The sequence below is a fragment of the Argentina silus genome, assembly GCF_951799395.1.
Source record: "Argentina silus genome assembly, chromosome: 8".
Taxonomy (NCBI): Eukaryota; Metazoa; Chordata; class Actinopteri; order Argentiniformes; family Argentinidae; genus Argentina; species Argentina silus.
In genome coordinates, this window is record NC_139662.1 from 15,059,145 (window position 1) to 15,078,549 (window position 19,405).

General features: G+C 48.1%; 2 protein-coding genes across 2 annotated transcripts in view; both read left to right on the forward strand.

The window, feature by feature from the left end:
• hdac7a (histone deacetylase 7a) overlaps window positions 1-19,405 on the forward strand; it is a 532,558-nt gene that overhangs the window by 394,263 nt on the left and 118,890 nt on the right. The gene's annotated exons all lie outside the window — the stretch shown is intronic.
• On the forward strand, window positions 7,382-18,025 carry LOC310808757 (carbohydrate sulfotransferase 11-like; the record flags this gene model as incomplete). The annotated part of the gene is made up of 4 exons (XM_083675827.1): window positions 7,382-7,751; window positions 15,136-15,218; window positions 16,903-17,058; window positions 17,342-18,025. The coding sequence occupies exons 1-4, from the start codon at window positions 7,658-7,660 to the stop codon at window positions 18,023-18,025; spliced, it is 1,017 nt and encodes a 338-aa protein (XP_083531953.1). The 5' UTR covers window positions 7,382-7,657.

Below are 19,405 nucleotides of genomic sequence, written 5' to 3' on the forward strand. Positions count from 1 at the left end.
TACATCTAAACTGGTAACAACTAATCTAATAATTCAATTGAATTATCTTTGTTGTGAATCAAATTTACCACAGAAAGGTAGACAGTTACCTTTCACATGTGGCTCATGACGCACATCACATACTGTATGAGCAACATACTAACCTAATCATCTTTCCTCTTGAAGGAACTACAGACATGTAGCCTAGATATACTGTAATTCTATACCAGGCAAGGCTGGTGGAGGTAGAAATCAGAGGACAGACTCATTGGAATGGAATGAGGAATGGTATCAAACACCTCATTCCATTCCATACATTACTATGAGCCTGTCTTCCGATTTCTACCTCCACCAGCCTCCCCTGGTGTATATATAGTTCACATCATAACAGCCCTCCAAATTGCAGAACCAAACCTGCAGCCCCCTGAACCCCCCCAGACTGCCCCCCAGGCCCAGGCACCCCTCCTGACCAGACCCCCCCAGGTCACACAGAACCCTCCCCCTGCAAAGGTCAGGTGTCCACTTCTGTCTGATGATTATAACACTTTTATTTTGGTAGCAGTATAAGACATTACATAAACACAGAGGAAGAAGCTTTGATACCTGCTAAAGTACTGTATGTTGGTCTACTATACTTCAAACAACGTGTACTCACCACTAGGCAAGTTCTGGGTTGTGGTACTCATTTTGTATTAGAATTTGCGGCTTTTGACAACCCATAACTTCTCACCTAAAACGTCATTTTTGGTCATTAATAACCATTACCGTACCACCATTACCACATCTAGCATTGATTTCATATGGTTGTCATCTTCCTCAGGTTCCTCAGAAGAGGAAGCAGTCTGTGTCCTCCTCTCGCCCCCGGACCTCCCCGTACCCCCGGCCCGCCACAGAGAGACAACTGAGACAGACGTCGGGTTCTAGGACCAAGCCCAGTGCCAGCTCGTCTGACTTGAGAACCAAGCCCAGGGAGAGCAGCTCTGACCTGAAACTGCCTGGCTCTAAGACCAAGGAGACCAAGCCCAGAGAGAGCACCTCTGACCTCAAACAGACTGTTTATAGGACCAAGCCCAGGGAGAGCTCCTCTGATTTGAAACAGACTGTTAAAAAGGTCAAGGCCAAGGCCAAGGAAAGCCTGTCTGACTTGAAACTGCCTGGCTCTAGGACCAAGGGGAAGGAGAGCACCTCTGACCTCAAACCACCCACGACACAGGGTCCTCAGAGAAGGGCTAGCACTCACATGACTTCCACAGCCAAGGAACAGAAGACCAAGTTAGAGGTAAAATAGACTAGAATGGAATAGAATAGAATAGAATAGAATAGGTACATAGTTTGGATAGAAGGCCAAGATAGAACAACCCCTAGTTGTAATAATGCTCGTATGCGACAGATGTTTGTTTTCTAAATGGTTTGTTTTCTTTTCTGCCAACTGCAGAAGGCGGTTGAAGAAAGACATTTCAGACAGAAGTCCTCTGCTTCTCTGGCAGAAGGAAGGCGTGTCAGTAGTCAAACCCCTCATCCTGGTCCAGGAGTCCAAACCCCTAGCCCTGGGCCCAACAAACAGCCCAGTCCTGTCCCAGACCAAAAGGCCAGCCAGGGCCCTGGTAAAGCAGCTAGCAACCAGCCGTCAAGCCCTCGACCTGATCAACCAACCAGCCCTCTGCCCCACAAACCTCGCAGTCCTCTACCTGACCAACTGCCCAGATCTTATCACAGAAAACCATCCAGGGCATCTAGACTCCCCATTAGCTCAGGTAAGACACCTGCTGTATCAGGGGAGGCTGGTGGAGGTAGAAATCGGAGGACGAGCTGAAACGAATGAGGAATAGTCTAACGCATGGAACGGTATGAGGAATGGTATCAAACACGTGTTTGATACCATTCCTCATACCGTTCTGAGCATTAGACTATTCCTCATTCATTTCCATGCATTACAATGAGCCCATACTCCAATTTCTACCTTCACCAGCCTCCCCCGTACTGTGTCATAGCTCACCTCACACAGACTCACAGAGACACATTTAGATGTATAATTTTTTAAAGGGTGAAATATAATGAAATATATACAACTGATATGATCTGAGGTAAATTAGTCTACGACCCATTGTTTGTCTTGTGTTTAACCCCCGTTCTCCTCTTCCACCCACAAACAGAGCGTAGCAGCGAGGAGGTGGAGGTGCTGAGAGAAGGTGCAGAAGAAGAAACGCTGCTGACACCACAGGACAAGGAGGGTCTGAGTGACGGTGGACAGGGGTCTGTAACATCCATGACCCAGCAGGACAGACAGACGGACAGGGAGGTCGATAGAGAAGCAGAGGATGGAGGGAGGGAAGAGGAGAAATATGAAGAGGAAGAGGATGAGGGAGTGGAGGAAAAGGGTGATGGGAGGAATGAGGATGGCATTATAAGAGAGGAGGAGAGGGAGAGGGATGGAGGAAGCAGAGAAGAGGAGGAGGACAATGGAAAACAAGAGGGAGAAGTGAAGGTGGAGATTGTGTATTACAGCGTTCATGACGAGAGAAACAGGAGGAATTATAAAGACTGGGATGATAGCCCTGAGCGAGAGGGAGTGACAGAGTGGCGGCTAAGAGAAAGACAAGGTGATGGGGAGGTGAGAGAGGAGGAGAGATCAGATGATGAAAGGAGTGTGTTATCAACAGATGGAGAAGAAGAGACATGGAGCATGGAGGCTTATCCTGATGTGAGTTCACAATCAGAGAGAGAGAGAAGTTGCATGCAGTAGTGGCTACAGCCACAAATATCAGCTAACAAATATCACAGTGATTTGCTTTAGAAAGTATACAAACAATACAGTATAAAAACTGGTTTTGAAATCAATTACAAATACACAGAATGCCTGGACTTTAGCTCAACAGGCTAACACAGTCTTGTGGAATGCATACGACTTGGGTTTGAACCCGGTCCATCACATTGGTTCTTAGTCTAAACCTCCATTGTTACATTCCAACACACAAACATAAGCAGTCATTTTGATGAGCAACCTTGTCTGAGACAAGCCAATGGCTAGACTTTAGCTCACAGTCGTGAAACACAGTAGACTCAGGTTCAAACCCTGTAGAGTAGACATAGGTTCTCATTCCAAACATCCATTGTTACATTTCAACAGACCAACTCGAGCAGTCACCCTCCACCACAGATGAGAATCCCTCGTTAACGGGATCTCACGCTATATTTCTATGAATTCATCCAAACAGCAGAACACCAAAATTGTATGAAATCTTCCACCCCAGGTCGTATGAAAAGCTACGAGTGCGACATAGCAGATGTGAAAGAGACCGTTTACAGTATAAAGGCAGAACGCCTCATTAGGAGGTCGGTGGTGTGGTGGAGACTTTAGCACCACGACTTCATAGCTTTTCATACAAACCAGATTGTACGATTTCATACAAATGTGGTGTGAGGTCCTATTGGTCCTGCAGCTGTTGTTTGCTTGGTGTCCTTTCACACCAGCGGTGATGCTGACTCTGCGCCATTAAGGCTTTAACAGCTGAAAGGATGATTGGGGAGGGATGAATCATGTTTTCCACGCTGCTCTTAACTGGTCAATAAAACAGCATTCACAGCCCACTGCCAGGGTTTATAGGTTTATGCGGAGGTTTAAGCGGACGCAGGTTTAAGCGGAGGTGATTTGGAGGCAGCCCTGCCTGAGACGTGTAAATGTATGTAAGTGAGGATGTCCTCTTGGCGTAATGGTAGACGCTTGTATCTTCCATGTGGGAGGCCCGGGTTCGAACCCCTGACTGTCACAACGACATGCACACAAATGTACGATCGTGACATTAATTAATGGATTCATTCTTTTGATGATATTACCATAGAGCTATCTCTGTGTATATTATGGTATGCTGCGTGTGTCATGTCCTCTGTCTTACAGTATGCAGATGTGTCATTTGTCGTGGATGGAACGTCAGAGGAGCAACAAAACCACTACTGCTCCTCACTGTTGACGGTCAGCAGAGGTAGGCTTCATAACATGACCCAGAACTATCATAACACAGCACGGGATGTAGCCTATAACCAGACATCAGTGACACAGTGACCTGTGTCATAACACTGTCATTACTGTCAAGAATACTGTAATACTACGGTATGTACATCCATCTTCAGATCAATGGAACTGTAATTACACACACTGTACTGTGTTTAAAGAGGGCGTATTACAAGATGTGTGTGTTGTAGAGTTGTTGATGAGAGAGTCCAGCAGTAGCTTCAGCTCCAGGAGTCCCTCTGAAGACCCAGAGATGACCAGGGATTGGACCAGAGAGATGACCAATGAAAAGGCCAGAGAGTTTGAATCGGCTCTACTCCCATACAGGAGAAGACTGACCAGAGCCAGGACACCATGTGAGTCTAGAGTGTATTACTGCAGGGGAGGCTGGTGGAGATAGAAGTCGGAGGGAGGGGCTCATTGTATGTGTGTTACAAGTGTTTGATACCATTCCGGATGCTGTTCCATGCATTACAATGAGCCCGTCCCCGTTTCTGCCTCCACCAGCCTCCCCTGAGACAGGCGTCTCCTGTTATACTGTATCTGTTGCTGTGTCCTGGTCAGAGTGCTTTCCCTGCTGTGCTGTAGGTGTAACTACTAGCCACAGCAACGTTGACAATAACAGAGGATGATACGGTACATGCGAGCACATCTGTTTAAACTTTAAAATGTTCCCTTTACTCTCTCTACCAATACACCAAAACAATACAGCAACAGATCCTCCATTGTCCTCAATGAAGCTCCATACTGACCAGGTAGGAGAAACAAACACATCTATCGTTTGCCACCATCGTTAGTTCAGAATATCGTAACACGTATTTTGTTTGTTCTTATTCCTATTTGTAATTCGTTTTCTCTGATTTGCAGAGTTGTGCCAGAGGCGTGGTGGAGACAGCGAGGTGAGTTGGTGTGTTTACTGTGTTTACTGTGTTTACATGCTGTGTTAATGCATGGAATGGAATGAGGAATGGTATCAAACACACCTCGACCAGCCTCCCCTGTTGTCTACTATGGTCATGGTAATGATGCTGATGATCATAATGAAGATGATGATGATGATGATGATGATGAAGAGGAATGGTGTATGTAATGCTGATGTCCTGGTGTGTTCCAGCCAGTCTAGAGGGAGGAGTTTGAGGAGACGCTCAACTCTACGCCAGCTGGAAGACACTGTTGACACCTGGATAGACAAACAGCTGCTGAGGTCATGACCTTTCTGCCCTCTCACGTTCCCTCTCTCCCATTTTCTCATGGTCCTTTCTCTCCTCTCTCTCTCTCTCTCTCTCTCTCTCTTGCATTTCCTTTCTCCCCCTAACTGTCCTCTATCCATTGTCCCCACCCCCCAACCCTCCTCCTCTCCCCCAGACATAGCTACCTCCAGGGGCAGCATAGAGAGAGGAGGCAGCAAGCCCAGGAGAGAAGGGCAAACCTGGAGCAGCAGAGGCTACAGCAGAGGCTCAACCAGCCCCACTACACACGTTGTAACACTCCCTCTCCTGGCGGGCATGGTGAGCCCCCCCCCCGACACACACACACATATGCACAAGCAGAAACACACACACACACACACACACACACACACACACACACACACAGACAGACAGACACAAACACACACACACACACACACACACACACACACACACACACACACACACACACACACACCATTCTCACATTCTCTCTTCTGATATCTCTGATCAATCTTACCCTGCCATCTCAGAGAGGCAGGTATTTCAGGCCCTAGGATCCACACTCTATGACCAGGGGAGGGATGTGAGATGCCCGTCTATCCTACCCCACCCTAGGGCTCCCCACCACGGCCCTGCTCCACACCAACCCCAACCCCAACCTCCTCGCCTTCCCTCAGCCATGGCCCCATCACCCCAGCTCACAGCCAGGATCCCCTTTCAGGCCTGGGGCTCAGACGAGGAAGAGGTGCAGCCTTACAGGTCAGAGGTCACAGGTCATAGGTCATAGGTCTAACCTACTGTACTGTGCCTATACAGGTCAGATGTTGTCTGTCGCTACTTATCTCATAGTCCAGGTTTTACAGTAACACTAAGGAAGAAAGTCAGGTGTGTGTGTGTGTGTGTGTGTGTGTGTGTGTGTGTGTGTGTGTGTGTGTGTGTGTGTGTGTGTGCATGTGTGTGTGCATGTGTGTGTGGGGGGGGGGGCTCACCATGCCCGCCAGGAGAGGGAGTGTTACAACGTGTGTAGTGGGGCTGGTTGAGCCTCTGCTGTAGCCTCTGCTGCTCCAGGTTTGCCCTTCTCTCCTGGGCTTGCTGCCTCCTCTCTCTGCACTAACTAAGCCATTGTGTCCCTCTCTCAGACTCCCCATGTCCCACCTGTCCCTCCGGCGGCCAGTGGAGCCCAGAGGGGACCCTAACCTCGGGGAGAGGAGCGCCGGCATCCTGCTGCTCAAGAGACCCATGTCTGGAACCTCCATCCCCAGCAAAGGGTAAGACACATGTAGCAGGGGTGGTTCGTGAACTACAATTGTGATGAGTCACCTTTGCCTGAGACCTAGCTATAGACTTACATTAGCTCTCAGAGGGAATGCCTTGGCTTTAGTTCAGTGGGCTAACATTGTGGCATGTAGACAACTGGGGTTTGGTCACACGCGTCGGTTCCAGTCGGTCACACGCGTACGCACACACACACACACACACGCACACACACACTTATCTCAGGTCTTGTTATAAACAACATAAATGCGATGATTACATTATTTGATTACACACACACACACACACACACACACACACACACACACACACACACACACACACACACACACACACACTTGTCATTAATTATGTTATGATGATGTGTTCTGTTCTCCTGTCTGTTCTAACCCCTCTACAGACACTACATCCTGGCTCAGACCCTCCCTGTCCTCTGCAAACATCCCACCTCACACCTAGAGGAGAGGCTCCTGAGAGACCGCTTCCCCAAACACTACTACACACTACTACACACTCCTACACACTACTACACACTACCAGCCAAACCTACCTGACCAACCTACCCCCCCCCCCCCCCATTTGCAACCACACACCACGCTTTCATGAACAGTAAAACACATTTGAATCTTATTATTTATAGCATTATTTCCAAAATTCTAAAGACTTTGAAGTCACATCATACGTGGATACATTGTATCGCAGTCATAACGGGTGGCTTGTCCTCTCGTCTGCTACAGTGTATGACAAGTGGGTGTGACGTCATGGCACCGTGCCTTCCATGTTTCAGGGAAGTTTCAGAGTTCGAAACGAAAAAAAGTTACGATGAGAAGCAACAACGCAGCGCCGAAATGACATTACTCGTGTAGTCTGATACCGTGATGATGGCTGAGTAACGCAGAATAAAACCGAGCGTTATAGTATAGCTACAAGACTGTATTTAACGGAAGTCATCAACGAAGATAATATTGACGGGTTTATTTGATTATCAGGACTTGAAAAAAAGTTGTTTGGCCATCGGGGCGCCGCAGCCAAGTTTTTCCGCTATTAGGTTAATTCCCCCCTCTCTCCTGCGTGATGCATCGGAAGAGCTGCCTCCTCGCATGAGCCACGGTCCCCCAGCCCCGTGGCACAGCGGTCCCCCAGCCCCGTGGCACAGCGGTCCCCGGTCGCAACGAGGGCTCCGCCGGCACTGTGAATCAGGATGATGAAACCCAAAGTCGGTCGGATGTTTCTGGCCACCTGTGTCGGCTCATTTTTCATCGTCATTTTGTATTTTCAAAGCATCTCCAAACCAGGTAAGTAGGTGCAGCCTTCGCCATCAGCATAATGTACTTACTACGTTCGAGAAACTTCGGATGGTGAGTGGCCCGATGTATGGACGCTGGAGTGAATAATGGGTTAATTTAGAGCGGCGGTATAGCGGATTTCTTGGGGGTTTATTTCACGTCCGCTTTTTATTCCCGTGACACATGGGCTTGCTTGGGCTACGGATCATCAGTGGTCATTAGTTATGTAGGCTATATTGACTGTCATATCAGAAGCCAATAACTGTAGATGGCATAGGGTTTCTGCCATAAAGATATGCTGCCAGACTGTCACAAGGAATTATGCAAAACTATTTAACGCTGTGTGTGTGTGTGTGTGTGTGTGTGTGTGTGTGTGTGTGTGTGTGTGTGTGTGTGTGTGTGTGTGTGTGTGGAGACGGGAGACACAATGGAGGGTATTAATAAGCTCACTGTGGACAGTGGAATGTTTAGAAAGCACCATCTGAGAGTCTGTGATGCATTCCTCTGCATTTTACACTGCTCTCCACCTCCTCCTTTTACTCTTCCTCCACCACCTCCTCCTCTTCCTCTGCTTCTCTCTCCTCAGCTGTCCTAAGTCAGGCCAGAGGAAGGAGGATCAGTGTGTCTGGAGTCAGAGAGAGAGAAAGTCAGAGAGAGGGAGAGGAGAGTTGTCTGTGTCTGTCCTAGTCTGAGACAGAGGAAGGAGATAGAGAGGGAAAGAGAGAGGAGAGTTGTCTGTGTCTGTCCTAGTCTGAGACAGAGGAAGGAGATAGAGAGGGAAAGAGAGAGGAGAGTTGTCTGTGTCTGTCCTAGTCTGAGACAGAGGAAGGAGATAGAGAGGGAAAGAGAGAGGAGAGTGGTCTGTGTCTGTCCTGGCCTGAGAGAGGAGACAGAGGAGAGAGAGAGGAGAGGGAAGAGTGGTTGAAGAATGAACAATAAGCTATCCATCATTAGCAACACTGTCCTCATGCCAGACACATTCCCCTGACTAACCGACTGGCATCTAACCTGGGTTAACCACTCGCCTCAACGCCACCTTAGCCCTCCAAGCTAGAGCCTATCCCTAAGCTTCGGTGTCTCTGGCAAGGTTACTTATCGTGTGAGCGTGCTTCCAAACCCCCTCTACTACAAAAACTTGTACAGATTTGAGACCAGCCCAAAAAATTAACCAAAAAGTCATTACAGTACATCATGTCCTATACATGATGCATTCAGTTCCAGTTTGATCTGGAGGAATGAGATGAGACAGGGTCTCCTTCTCTCTGCTCCAGCCCCAGCCTCTCTACGTGTGATTAGGTAACCCCAATCCTGCCTGGGCCTGTCCTCCTCTCTCCTCTCCCCTGCTTTATGACAGGCCTGCAGGCTCCTAATGTACACATGAAAGGTCACATGTAAAGAACCTTGTCTAACCTTGCCAGGTCTGCTAGAGTACCTTGTTTTGTCAGAGAAGTGGTCCTTGCCTGAGGGGCAATGTTAAACTCTGCTCTCTCTGTTAATCTGTTTCTGTTTCTCTCTCTCTCTCTCTCTCCCTCCCCCTCTCTCTATATCAGCAGAAAGAAAAGGGCATCCCATAAAAGGGAACCATGTCTGCTGAGAGAGAAGTGCTAAAACCATATGAGGAAGGTCAAGTGTCAAACCATTAGCTTTTTGTGTTCTTCCTCAGTCTGACTAAACATGTTCCTCCCCTGCGGCTGGTGCCGATCTGTTGACCTGAAGACAACAGGAAAAAGAACATGAAACCCATGAAACTCATACGGACTCCATAAAGTAAATCCAATAAAGATATAACTATAACATCCTCATAAAACATGTATGCACACATGGATTCGCTCAAACATACTCACATGGTCACACACACACACACACACACACACACACACACACACACACACACACACACACACACAGCCATTCAAACTATGCATACACTTTTGCAAACTTCATTCATTCTATGACTGAATTTCACACACACACACACACACACACAAACACTTCACTTCACAATAGCCCAGTAGCCCAGATTATTATTCCAGACAGGAAGCTTCTGATTGTGTTGACCCTATTGTATGTGTTCCCGTGCTGCTTCTTTAGGGGAAGTACTGGAACTCAAGAACATGAGTCATCTCCAGCTTGGCCAAAATGACATGAAGAGTTAGAGTTAAAGAAACAACCTCTGCCAACATTGACATAGAAGAGTTAGAGTAACAACGTCTGAGAACTGTATACTATCTACTGTTCATTGTAGAAGAGGCCTCAGTCTGGGTGTGGAAAGCTACAGGGTTTGCAGGCAGCAAGAGAGACTGGTGGAGGTAGAAATCGGAGGACAGGGCTCATTGTAATGCATGGAATGGAATCAAACACACGTCTGTTTTGAGCAGGTGTGTGTTAACGCTAGGCTGAAACAAAATACTGTACACACAATAGCTCCCCTGGACCAGAGTTGAGAGAAGACTGGGTGTGTGTGGAAGTTTAGAATGGGAACAGCTGGAGTGTAACTGTCCCTATGTAGGTGTGTTCACATCGCTAGCCTCTGCAGTGCTACGTGTTGGTGCTTGGTTGTAATAAAAGCCTGCACACCCAGTAGCTGTAGAACAAGAGTAGGGCTAACGTGTGTGTGTGTGAGTGAAAGAGTATGGTAATAAGGCTGAGAGTGTGTGTGCATGTTTGTGTGTGTGTGTGTGAGATAGAGAGAGAGAGAGCGAGAACGAGAGTGTGAGATAGGACACTTACATACTCTCTCTATCTGTGGGTATGTTCACACCTCTAGCCCCAGCAGTGCTATGTCCAGACCCGGGACAGCGCTGACTCATCAGGTGGGCAGCTGGGAGTGTACTCAACAGTGTCAGAGGTGCCAGCTGCACCACGCAGGCTTGACAGGTCCGCTAAGATCCACACACACATGAAAAACACTGCTGTGGGACGGCTCCTCTGGACACACCGACGGGTCAGACCAGGCCTTGGAGAGTTGAAACGCTCTTTGGTTTGTCTGGTTCTCCTGACAGGCTGAAGTCTGAAGTCAGTGATGGCGTTTGGAGCGGAGCGTCAGCGTCATGAGAACTCTTGACCACGACTTGATCAAACAAGACGAGAACAGGAGAAGGAGACTTTCTCAGCTGGACGATGTTTGAGGTTTTTTTGCTCTTTTTCTTCGTCCTGAACCTCAAATACTGGGCTTTTCTGTTTGGTATCATTTCTGCTACACATTCTGCTAGTCCGTATCAAAAAGCTGCCTCCGAGTAGCATCATTTAAACGTGAGAATTTTCCTGTTCGATTCCTGAGTTGTAACTTTTTATTTATTAGGCTCACACACACACACACACACACACCCTAAGCCTTATTACCATACTCTTTCAGTATCTCACACACACACACACACACACACATACACACACACACACCGAACACACACACTTTCTATCCCAACTTCATTAACATATTCTTTCACCATCACACACACACAAACACATTATACCCTCTTCCAAAAAGGAGGCACCAAACGTGGCTCCTGTCAAACAAACAAACGCAGCTGGCATCTCTCCCATGCCCACCCCACCCCCTCACACACACACACACACACACACACACTATGCCCACTGTGCCATAGAGAGCAGGTTCAGCCACATGCCAGGCCTGCTGGGGGTTAGTTATGGGGGTTCAAAACTAATTAGCCACTATTTTAAATCACACTATTTTAAATCACTTTACACTTTTATTGTGGCCTATTCATTTAATCCCCTGGGGTTCCATGCTATTCAGTGCCGGTGCCACTATATGGCAAATGGTGAAACTGGGCTATTTCATCGACATTGGGTTCCAATTTGATTCAGCAAATAGTGCTTAGCAGAGCAAAAGAATACGTTACAACTCAGAATACTCTACAGCATGATTTTTATTGTAGCTTGATGAACAAAACTGTAATTATTCAATCAGAGTTTTTGTAAATAGTCTGAAAATACATTACATATCATGGAAACGCTAGACGCAGTATTCCAAACTCCCATTGGATTATTTCTCATTGGGTCTATTACAAATATTACGGTAAAGATGGCGGACTACCAATTTGTTTACATGCAAATTTGGGTCTATTATAACCTACAGTATACACTCACCTAACACTTTATTAGGAACACTATACTAATACTGGGCAGGGCCTCCCTTTGCTCTCAAAACAGCCTAAATTTTTCGTGGTATTGATTCCACAAGATGTTGGAAACATTCTGGTCCATGATGACATGATTGCGTCACACAATTCCTGCAGATTTTTCAGGTGCACTTTCAAGCTGTGAATCTCCCGTTCTACCACATCCCAAAGGTGTTCTATTGGATTCAGATCCGGTGACTGGGAAGGCCACTGAAGAACACTGAACTCATTGTCATGTTCATGAAACCAGTTTGAGACGACTTTTGCTTTGTGACGAGGTGCATTATCATGCTGGAAGTAGCCATTAACAGATGGTAAATTGTGGCCTTGAAGGGATGCACATGGTCAGCGACAATACTCAAATAGGCTGTGGCATTCAAGCAATGATTGATTGGTATTAACGGCCCAAAGTGTGCCAAGAAAACATTCTCCACACCATTATACCACCTCCACCATGAGAAGGTGTACAAGTGTTAATAAACTGCTCGGTGAGTGTATGTGTGCTGCTCAAGTTGATAAACTATACAATGTATTCTATTGAAGGAAAAACACCCCACATCTTCAGCCAGACTTAGTTTTCCTAGGCAGAATTGGAAGTCTGGACTGGGAGTTTTCCGTGCTGTGTCAGAGTTGTGTCTCTTGAATTACTGCTCCAGATCAGGGGCTCGACAGGTTTTCTCCTTAGGGATTCCTTCTTTCTGTTCATGACTCAGTCTGAGCATGTGCAGTGAACTATTCGGTTGAGTCTTGGGGCCTCACACCCCTAAGAAGACCCTCTCTACTCCTCCCCCATGTCTGATTTAAGATGAGTCACTGTGTCCTGAGTACATTTAGCCTGTTTTAATAGCTTAGCTTTTCACAGTGCCATTTTGTCATGTAAACAACAGCATTGGCCTATGGGTGAGGAGAACCTGTTGATAAACTGAAGGCCGAGCCCTAAAGACAACAGCGTCTCTCGTGCAGCTTGTTGTTAGTGGATGAGTCTGTGGTCTGAGGTTTTGAAGTGGCCTCTTTCTAGTCATTTTGCAACCCTGTCGCTACCTCCTTTACCAGCATGGACATGGAAGTCACAGAGTTCTCTGTGTGTGTGCGTGTGTGTGTGTGTGTGTGTGTGTGTGTGTGTGTGTGTGTGTGTGTGTGTGTTCGTGTGTGTGCACGCCCGTGTGCGTGGCTGTGTATGCGTATTTGTGTGTGTGTATTTGCGTGTGTGTGTGTGTGTGTGTGTGTATATGACTAGTAACATCAGGAGAGATGAGGCAGATAGGATGACACAAACCTGTAAAGGTGTCGGTGTTCTCAGTGCAACTTATCACGAGTACCACGATTCCCACTCCCTGTATCAATCACTTGGAATGCCTGTCTAACTCCCTGTCAAGGCTTGACAGTAAAACTACCATGATAAACACATCAGTCAAATTAAACATGAAAAAGTTGAAATGAGTCAGCTTGGCAGCGCTGACGTCATAGCGAGGTGTCTTCACCAGCAGATGATGATGGTGTTACTGGGCCAGTTTGTATACGTTACTGGGAGCAGGAGGAGAGAACGCCTGCTTTAGTATTCTTGACCCACTTTCCCACTTCCTGCAGAAGTTTCCTCTGGGGGTGCAGACATTGTAGATGGGAGAGAGTGTGTGTGTGTGTGTGTGTGTGTGTGTATGTGTATGCGTGCATCCGTGCGTCCGTCCATGCGTGCATGTGTGTACTCCCACCCATTATATTCTCCCCATCTGTTCTTCCTCTTTCTCTCTTCTGGCACATGTGGAAAACCAATCAGTTCCCCTCACAAGAGAGGCCCCAACTCTGACACACTGACAGCCCCGGGCCCTGGGGAGGGGAGGGGGGGGAGAGAAGGAGGCCTGGAGCTCTGGGTAGGGGGCTGGGATGGTGGTGGGAGAGAGGGGGCCCTGGAGCTCTGGGGAGGGGGGGAGAGAGAAGGGGGCCCTGGAGCTCTAGGGAGGGGGGGGGGGAGAAGGTGGCCCTGGAGCTCTGGGGAGGGGGCTGGGAGGGTAGTGGGACAGAGGGGGGCCTGGAGCTCTGGGGAGGGGGGGGGGGGAGAGGGGGGCCCTGGGGGAGAGGTGAGAGAGGGGGGTACTGGAGCTTTGGGGAGGGGGGGGGGAAGGGAGGTACTGGGGGAGAGGTGAGGGGGGGGGTTGGATAGGGTGTAGGACTAGGGAGGGGGGGTTGGGGCTTTTTGGAAGAGAGGGGGGGAAGACATAGGAGAGAGAGGAGGGGAGGACATCAGAGAGGGAGTGAGAGAGGGGAGAAGGAGAGGGAAGGACTTAGGATAAGGAGGGAGTGGTGTGTGTTTTGTTGTTTTGTTTGGGAGTGGGGTCTTCTGAAGGCTGTTTGGGAGGGGGGTGGCAGTGTGTGTGGAGGGGGTGACTGTGGTCTTTTGAAGGCCTATCTGGAGGAAAGGTAGGGAGACGGCAGTGTAGGAGAGAGGAGGTGTGTGTGTGTGTGTATGTGTGTATGAAGGGGGGTTATTCTGAAGGGAACAGGTTGTTCCTATTGAAAATGTAAATCTTGGGCAGGAATTTAATGGGGGATCACACAATGACGCAGCAGGGAAAGTTGGCTGGTGTCAGCCCTAAGCCTAACCCAAAAGCTGAGGCTTCTATAGAGGAAGTCTGTCCCAAACCCAAATAAAACACGTGTTTTAAAAGCCTTGGCTCATCTGAGATCTGAGGCGTATCGTATGTACTGATCACAAACGATTGCCAAGGAGAAGAAAAGAACTGGATGTGCTGCCATACAGTCTCCATACTGTATACTGTACTATATATCACTCTCTCTGGGCTCTCTCTGTGATTCAGCAAATAGTGCTAAGCAGAGGACATTGCCCCCAATTTTAAAAATGTTTGCACATGCAAATTGGGGCCCTCTGTGTTTAATTGTGTTTTTTTGCGGGCTGCCCCAGAGCTTTTGAAGCAGTCCCAGATCGATTCTGCAGTTAGATCTGTTAGTTAGATCGATTCTGTTCTGAACTCAAACCCCCAGTAGAGAATATGATAAAACCTTGTGTATTGTAGACGGATTGATACCTATTATAATGTTGTATGAACACCCATCATTGATCAGTAAAGAAGACTGACTGTTGCATGACATTACAGTAATTGTATGCTTTTCTGTCCCCCCTTTTATCTCTCTCTCTCTTTCTCTCTCTCTCTCTCTCTCTCTCTCTCTCTCTCTCTCTCTCTCTCTCTCTGTCCTCCCCCTCTCTCTCTCTCCCCCTCCCCCCCCCCCCCTCCTAGGGGTAGACCCCCTAGGGATGAGGGATGGTGAACCAAGGAAGACCAGAAGTCCCCTCCAGACCCTCTACAACAACGCTGACCAGGTAACTAGAACCCCACGATCGGAGGACGAGCTCATTGTAATGCATGGAATTACATCATTATGTTTCTCAGACCCAGAGGAATGCTTACCGGGTCACCCCAGAGTTCTGTTGGTACCGAACATGATTCCATGATATGAGCTGATTAAAACACAGTCATACCGTATGCATAAAATAGTGTTGTAATTTCTGAATGGTGAAACCAATATGTACACAAATACCATCAAATAATAGCTGAGAATCTCGACTTTAATCCCATGGTAATTGTTTGATTTCAAATCCAAACCTTTTGAGTGTAGAGCCAAAAGAAGACAAAAATGCTTCAGTGTGTCTGGGCAGAACAGCTTGGCTAGCTAGATAAACCCAATCTATGGACACGTCCCGCGGTTCTTCTCCATCCAGAACCACTGTAGTCTCAATCTGGTTCTCCTTCTACCTGAGGTTGGTATGAGGTTGATTAAGTCGACCCAGATGTACCCTCACACACACACACACACACTTTTCATCTGGAGCAAGTATTGATCTTGGACAGGCGCTTCATGGCCAAATTAGATTTGGTGTACTCATATTAGATTTCTCCTAAAGTATTGTTTTTGGATGATCTTAGGTTTCTCAGATGAAGCGTGGCCGTGGTGTTAGAACCGTCAAGGCCATTGTCCTGCACGCCAACTGCCCTTCTCTCACTGAGTTTTTCTCTGGGGGCGGGGGGGACTCGAGGCTGAGTTGGAGGTCAGAAGTGATGCCTGACATCCCGGGTGGCTGCTGAAGAAACAGCCAGTACCCCCCCCCCCCCCCTCACCGGCACCCCCTCCAAGCTTTCTGTTCTACTCCCAATACCTTAGGAATCCTCGCTGAGTGACCTGTGTGTGTGTGCCTGCATGTGTGTGCGCGTCTGCATGCGTGTGCGTGTGTGTGTGTGCATGCGTTCGTGTGTGTGTGTGTGCTTTAGAGAGAGAGAGACAGCGATAAAGAGAAAGAAAGAAAGAGAGAGAGAGAGAGAGGGGGGGGGGGGCAGTGGGTGCTTGTGTAACCAGTCTTATCTGTTCTCTTCTCTTCCTGTCTTGTCTCTTGGCATCCGTCCACCTGGCAGTTCCCTCCTCTCTGTTCATTATTCTCAATCTCAGACTGGGTCACACACACACACACACACACACACACACACACACACACACACACCACACACACACACACACACACACACACACACACACACACACACACACACACACACACAGCACCATGGCCCAGAACCTCTGTTAGCTCACTGATGCTCAACCATCTGGTTTGATCTACTTACATGAGGTTAACGGCCAATGTCCTGGACACAGATTAATCCTACTGGAGGACTAGAAAGTTCTTCTAGTGTAGATTCATCCTTTCATCATGGTCTTTGGTCTAGCATGAGGCTGGTTCAGAAAGTCAAGCCTACGTGTTCTTATCAGAACCATCCACCCATTAAACAGTACACAGCAGTTTGACTCTTCCAGTTAATCTAACTGTTAATCTAACTAAAATGACGTGACAAGTTTAACCACTAACAGACTGTTGCACAACTGTCACTGTCAGAGGATGTGGTTGGATAGAAGTGATCGCTCAGGTTTAGTCACTCAGGTTTATTATAAATGAACGTTGTAAAACAGGGCTGTTTATCTTCCTCTCTCTTTCTCTCCAAACCCCCCCCCCCCAGTTGGACTTGTCAGCAGCGTCTCTGCGGGGTCGTAGGGACCTCCTGGAGGAGGCATGTCTAACCCACACCAGGAAGCGGAGGGTATTGACACCCAATGACCTCCGACACCTCATCGTCGACGACAAACACGGCATGCTCTACTGCTACGTTCCTAAGGTAACGCACGTGGTTAGAGTTAGCATGTAGCTAATGTCATTATTGCCAAACATAAACATTGGAATTCACAGCCTAAGAAGTGTCATTCACTGCCTAAGAAGTGCCATTCACAGCTTAAGAAGTTTAATTCACAGCCTGAGAAGTGTAATTCACAGCCTGTTTCTGAATGAGAGGTATCATATTGAAGACAGATTATTTGTTATTTTCAGTTCAGTAAAACGTTAGTGTTCCCGGAGGAGTGCAGCAGTAACAACATGACATTAAAACGTGCCTCATTTCTAAGGTGGCGTGCACTAACTGGAAACGCGTCCTCATGGTCCTCACGGGCTCGGGCCGCTACCGCGACCCCCTGGCCATCCCCGCCAACGAGGCCCACGTGGCGGGAAACCTCCGCGCCCTCTCCGAGTTCTCCACCGCCGAGATCAACCGGCGCCTGCGCTCCTACCTCAAATTCCTCTTTGTGCGCGAGCCCTTCGAGCGTCTGGTCTCCGCCTACCGCAACAAGTTCACGCGGCGCTACAACACGGCCTTCCACAAACGCTACGGCACCAAGATCATCCGCCGCCACCGGCCCGACCCGGAGCCGGACGCGCTGGAGCGGGGGGACGACGTCTCCTTCCGGGAGTTCGTCCACTACCTGACAGACCCCCGGACGCAGCGCGAGGAGCCCTTCAACGAGCACTGGGAGAGGGTCCACTCGCTGTGCCACCCGTGCCTCATCCACTACGACGTGGTGGGGAAGTACGAGACGTTGGACCAGGACTCGCAGTCGGTCCTGAGGCTGGTCGGCGCCGAGGACGAGGTCCGTTTCCCCACCTCGGGGAAGAGCACCAGGACGAACGGGGACATGGCGGCCCGGTTCTTTAAAGACATCAGCCCGTTCTACCAGAAGAAGCTGTTCAACCTCTACCGAATGGACTTCCTGTTATTTAACTACTCGACACCGCAGTACCTGAAGTTCACATGAGGGCCGGGGGATTTCTGAGTGTGTTCTGGTTTCCAGGGGAGGATGGTGGAGGTAGGAATCGGAGGACGGGCTCACTGTAATGCATGGAACGGAATGAGGAATGGTATCAAATACCATTCCTCATTCTGTTCCATGCATTACAGTGAGCCCGTCCTCCGATTTCTACCTCCGCCAGCCTCCACTGCTGGGTTCCCAGTCACAGATTAATCTTCTGCCTCGGGTTAAAAAAAGTAAAAGAGTCTCCGCTGAAGATGGTATTCGACCCAGACCTGGCTTAATCTGTGTCCAGGAAACCGCCTTATGAATGAAAGATCATAATTACCATAATCAATGTTAATGTTATTTATAAGTCCCCTGCGTTGTCTGATGTCAGATGTTCACTTTGGAGACTAAGGTCTATCTTTTCTGTTCCTGATGTGGCTTAGTGGAGAGGTTACTGTACTGGAGAGAAGCAGGGCTTCTCAACCAGGCCTTACCTTTTATTTATATGATTGTCAGAGTATTTATTGTGAATAGAGAATATGGAGTCATGAACGCTCTTTATATATGAATGATATTTTGGACATTCCAATTACAATCACAATTTATGAATCTCATTCTCTCCTGCATGCATGTGAAGCTGATAACTGTGTTGTCTTATCCTTTGACTGTTGCCAGCATCATGTTCTCCTGGGGACTAATTTAAATGACTGTGACCACCAAGTAAAGAAGAGCATAGTCAAAGCGGGGGTGGAGGTAGAAATCGGAGGACAGGCTCATTGTAATACATGGAATGGAATAAGGAATAGTATCAAACACGCATGTTTGATACCATTATTTTTCCATTCCATGTATTACAATGACCCCGTCCTCCGATTTCTACCTAGGATTTAGCTGCCATTTAGGAATTGACTTCAGGGTTCTCCCCAAAGAATGTAAGAGTGGCGCAGCTCCACGCTGTGAACTTGGCGGCGCCAAGTAAACGATATATTTAGTAATGATAGTCACTATGTTTGATCGCCAACAACATCGTTGTTGAAAACGAAAGCGAGCGTAAATCGTTATTCCTCAATGAATTCAGCGTTTTGACATGAATAAACGCGAATGAGGTTTTGATAATACAATCCAGCGCCACGCTATTCAAAACTGGGGAGAACCCTGAACTAGAAGTGTGCTAACAGACATTACTGTATATAGCCTAGCATTCCCGTAATTGGGCGCTGGCAGGTCGGACTGTTTGCTAATGTCAGAAACGGCCCAGGTTCCCTCTCCCATGGTCACCTCTGTATTTAGCCCCCGTCAGGGTAAGTCAACACGCCGCATAGCTGTGGTCTGGCTAAGCTAACGCTAGCACTCAGAGCCCTCTCTGTGTCGCTACCCAGAGCCAGGGACGCTGCAGGT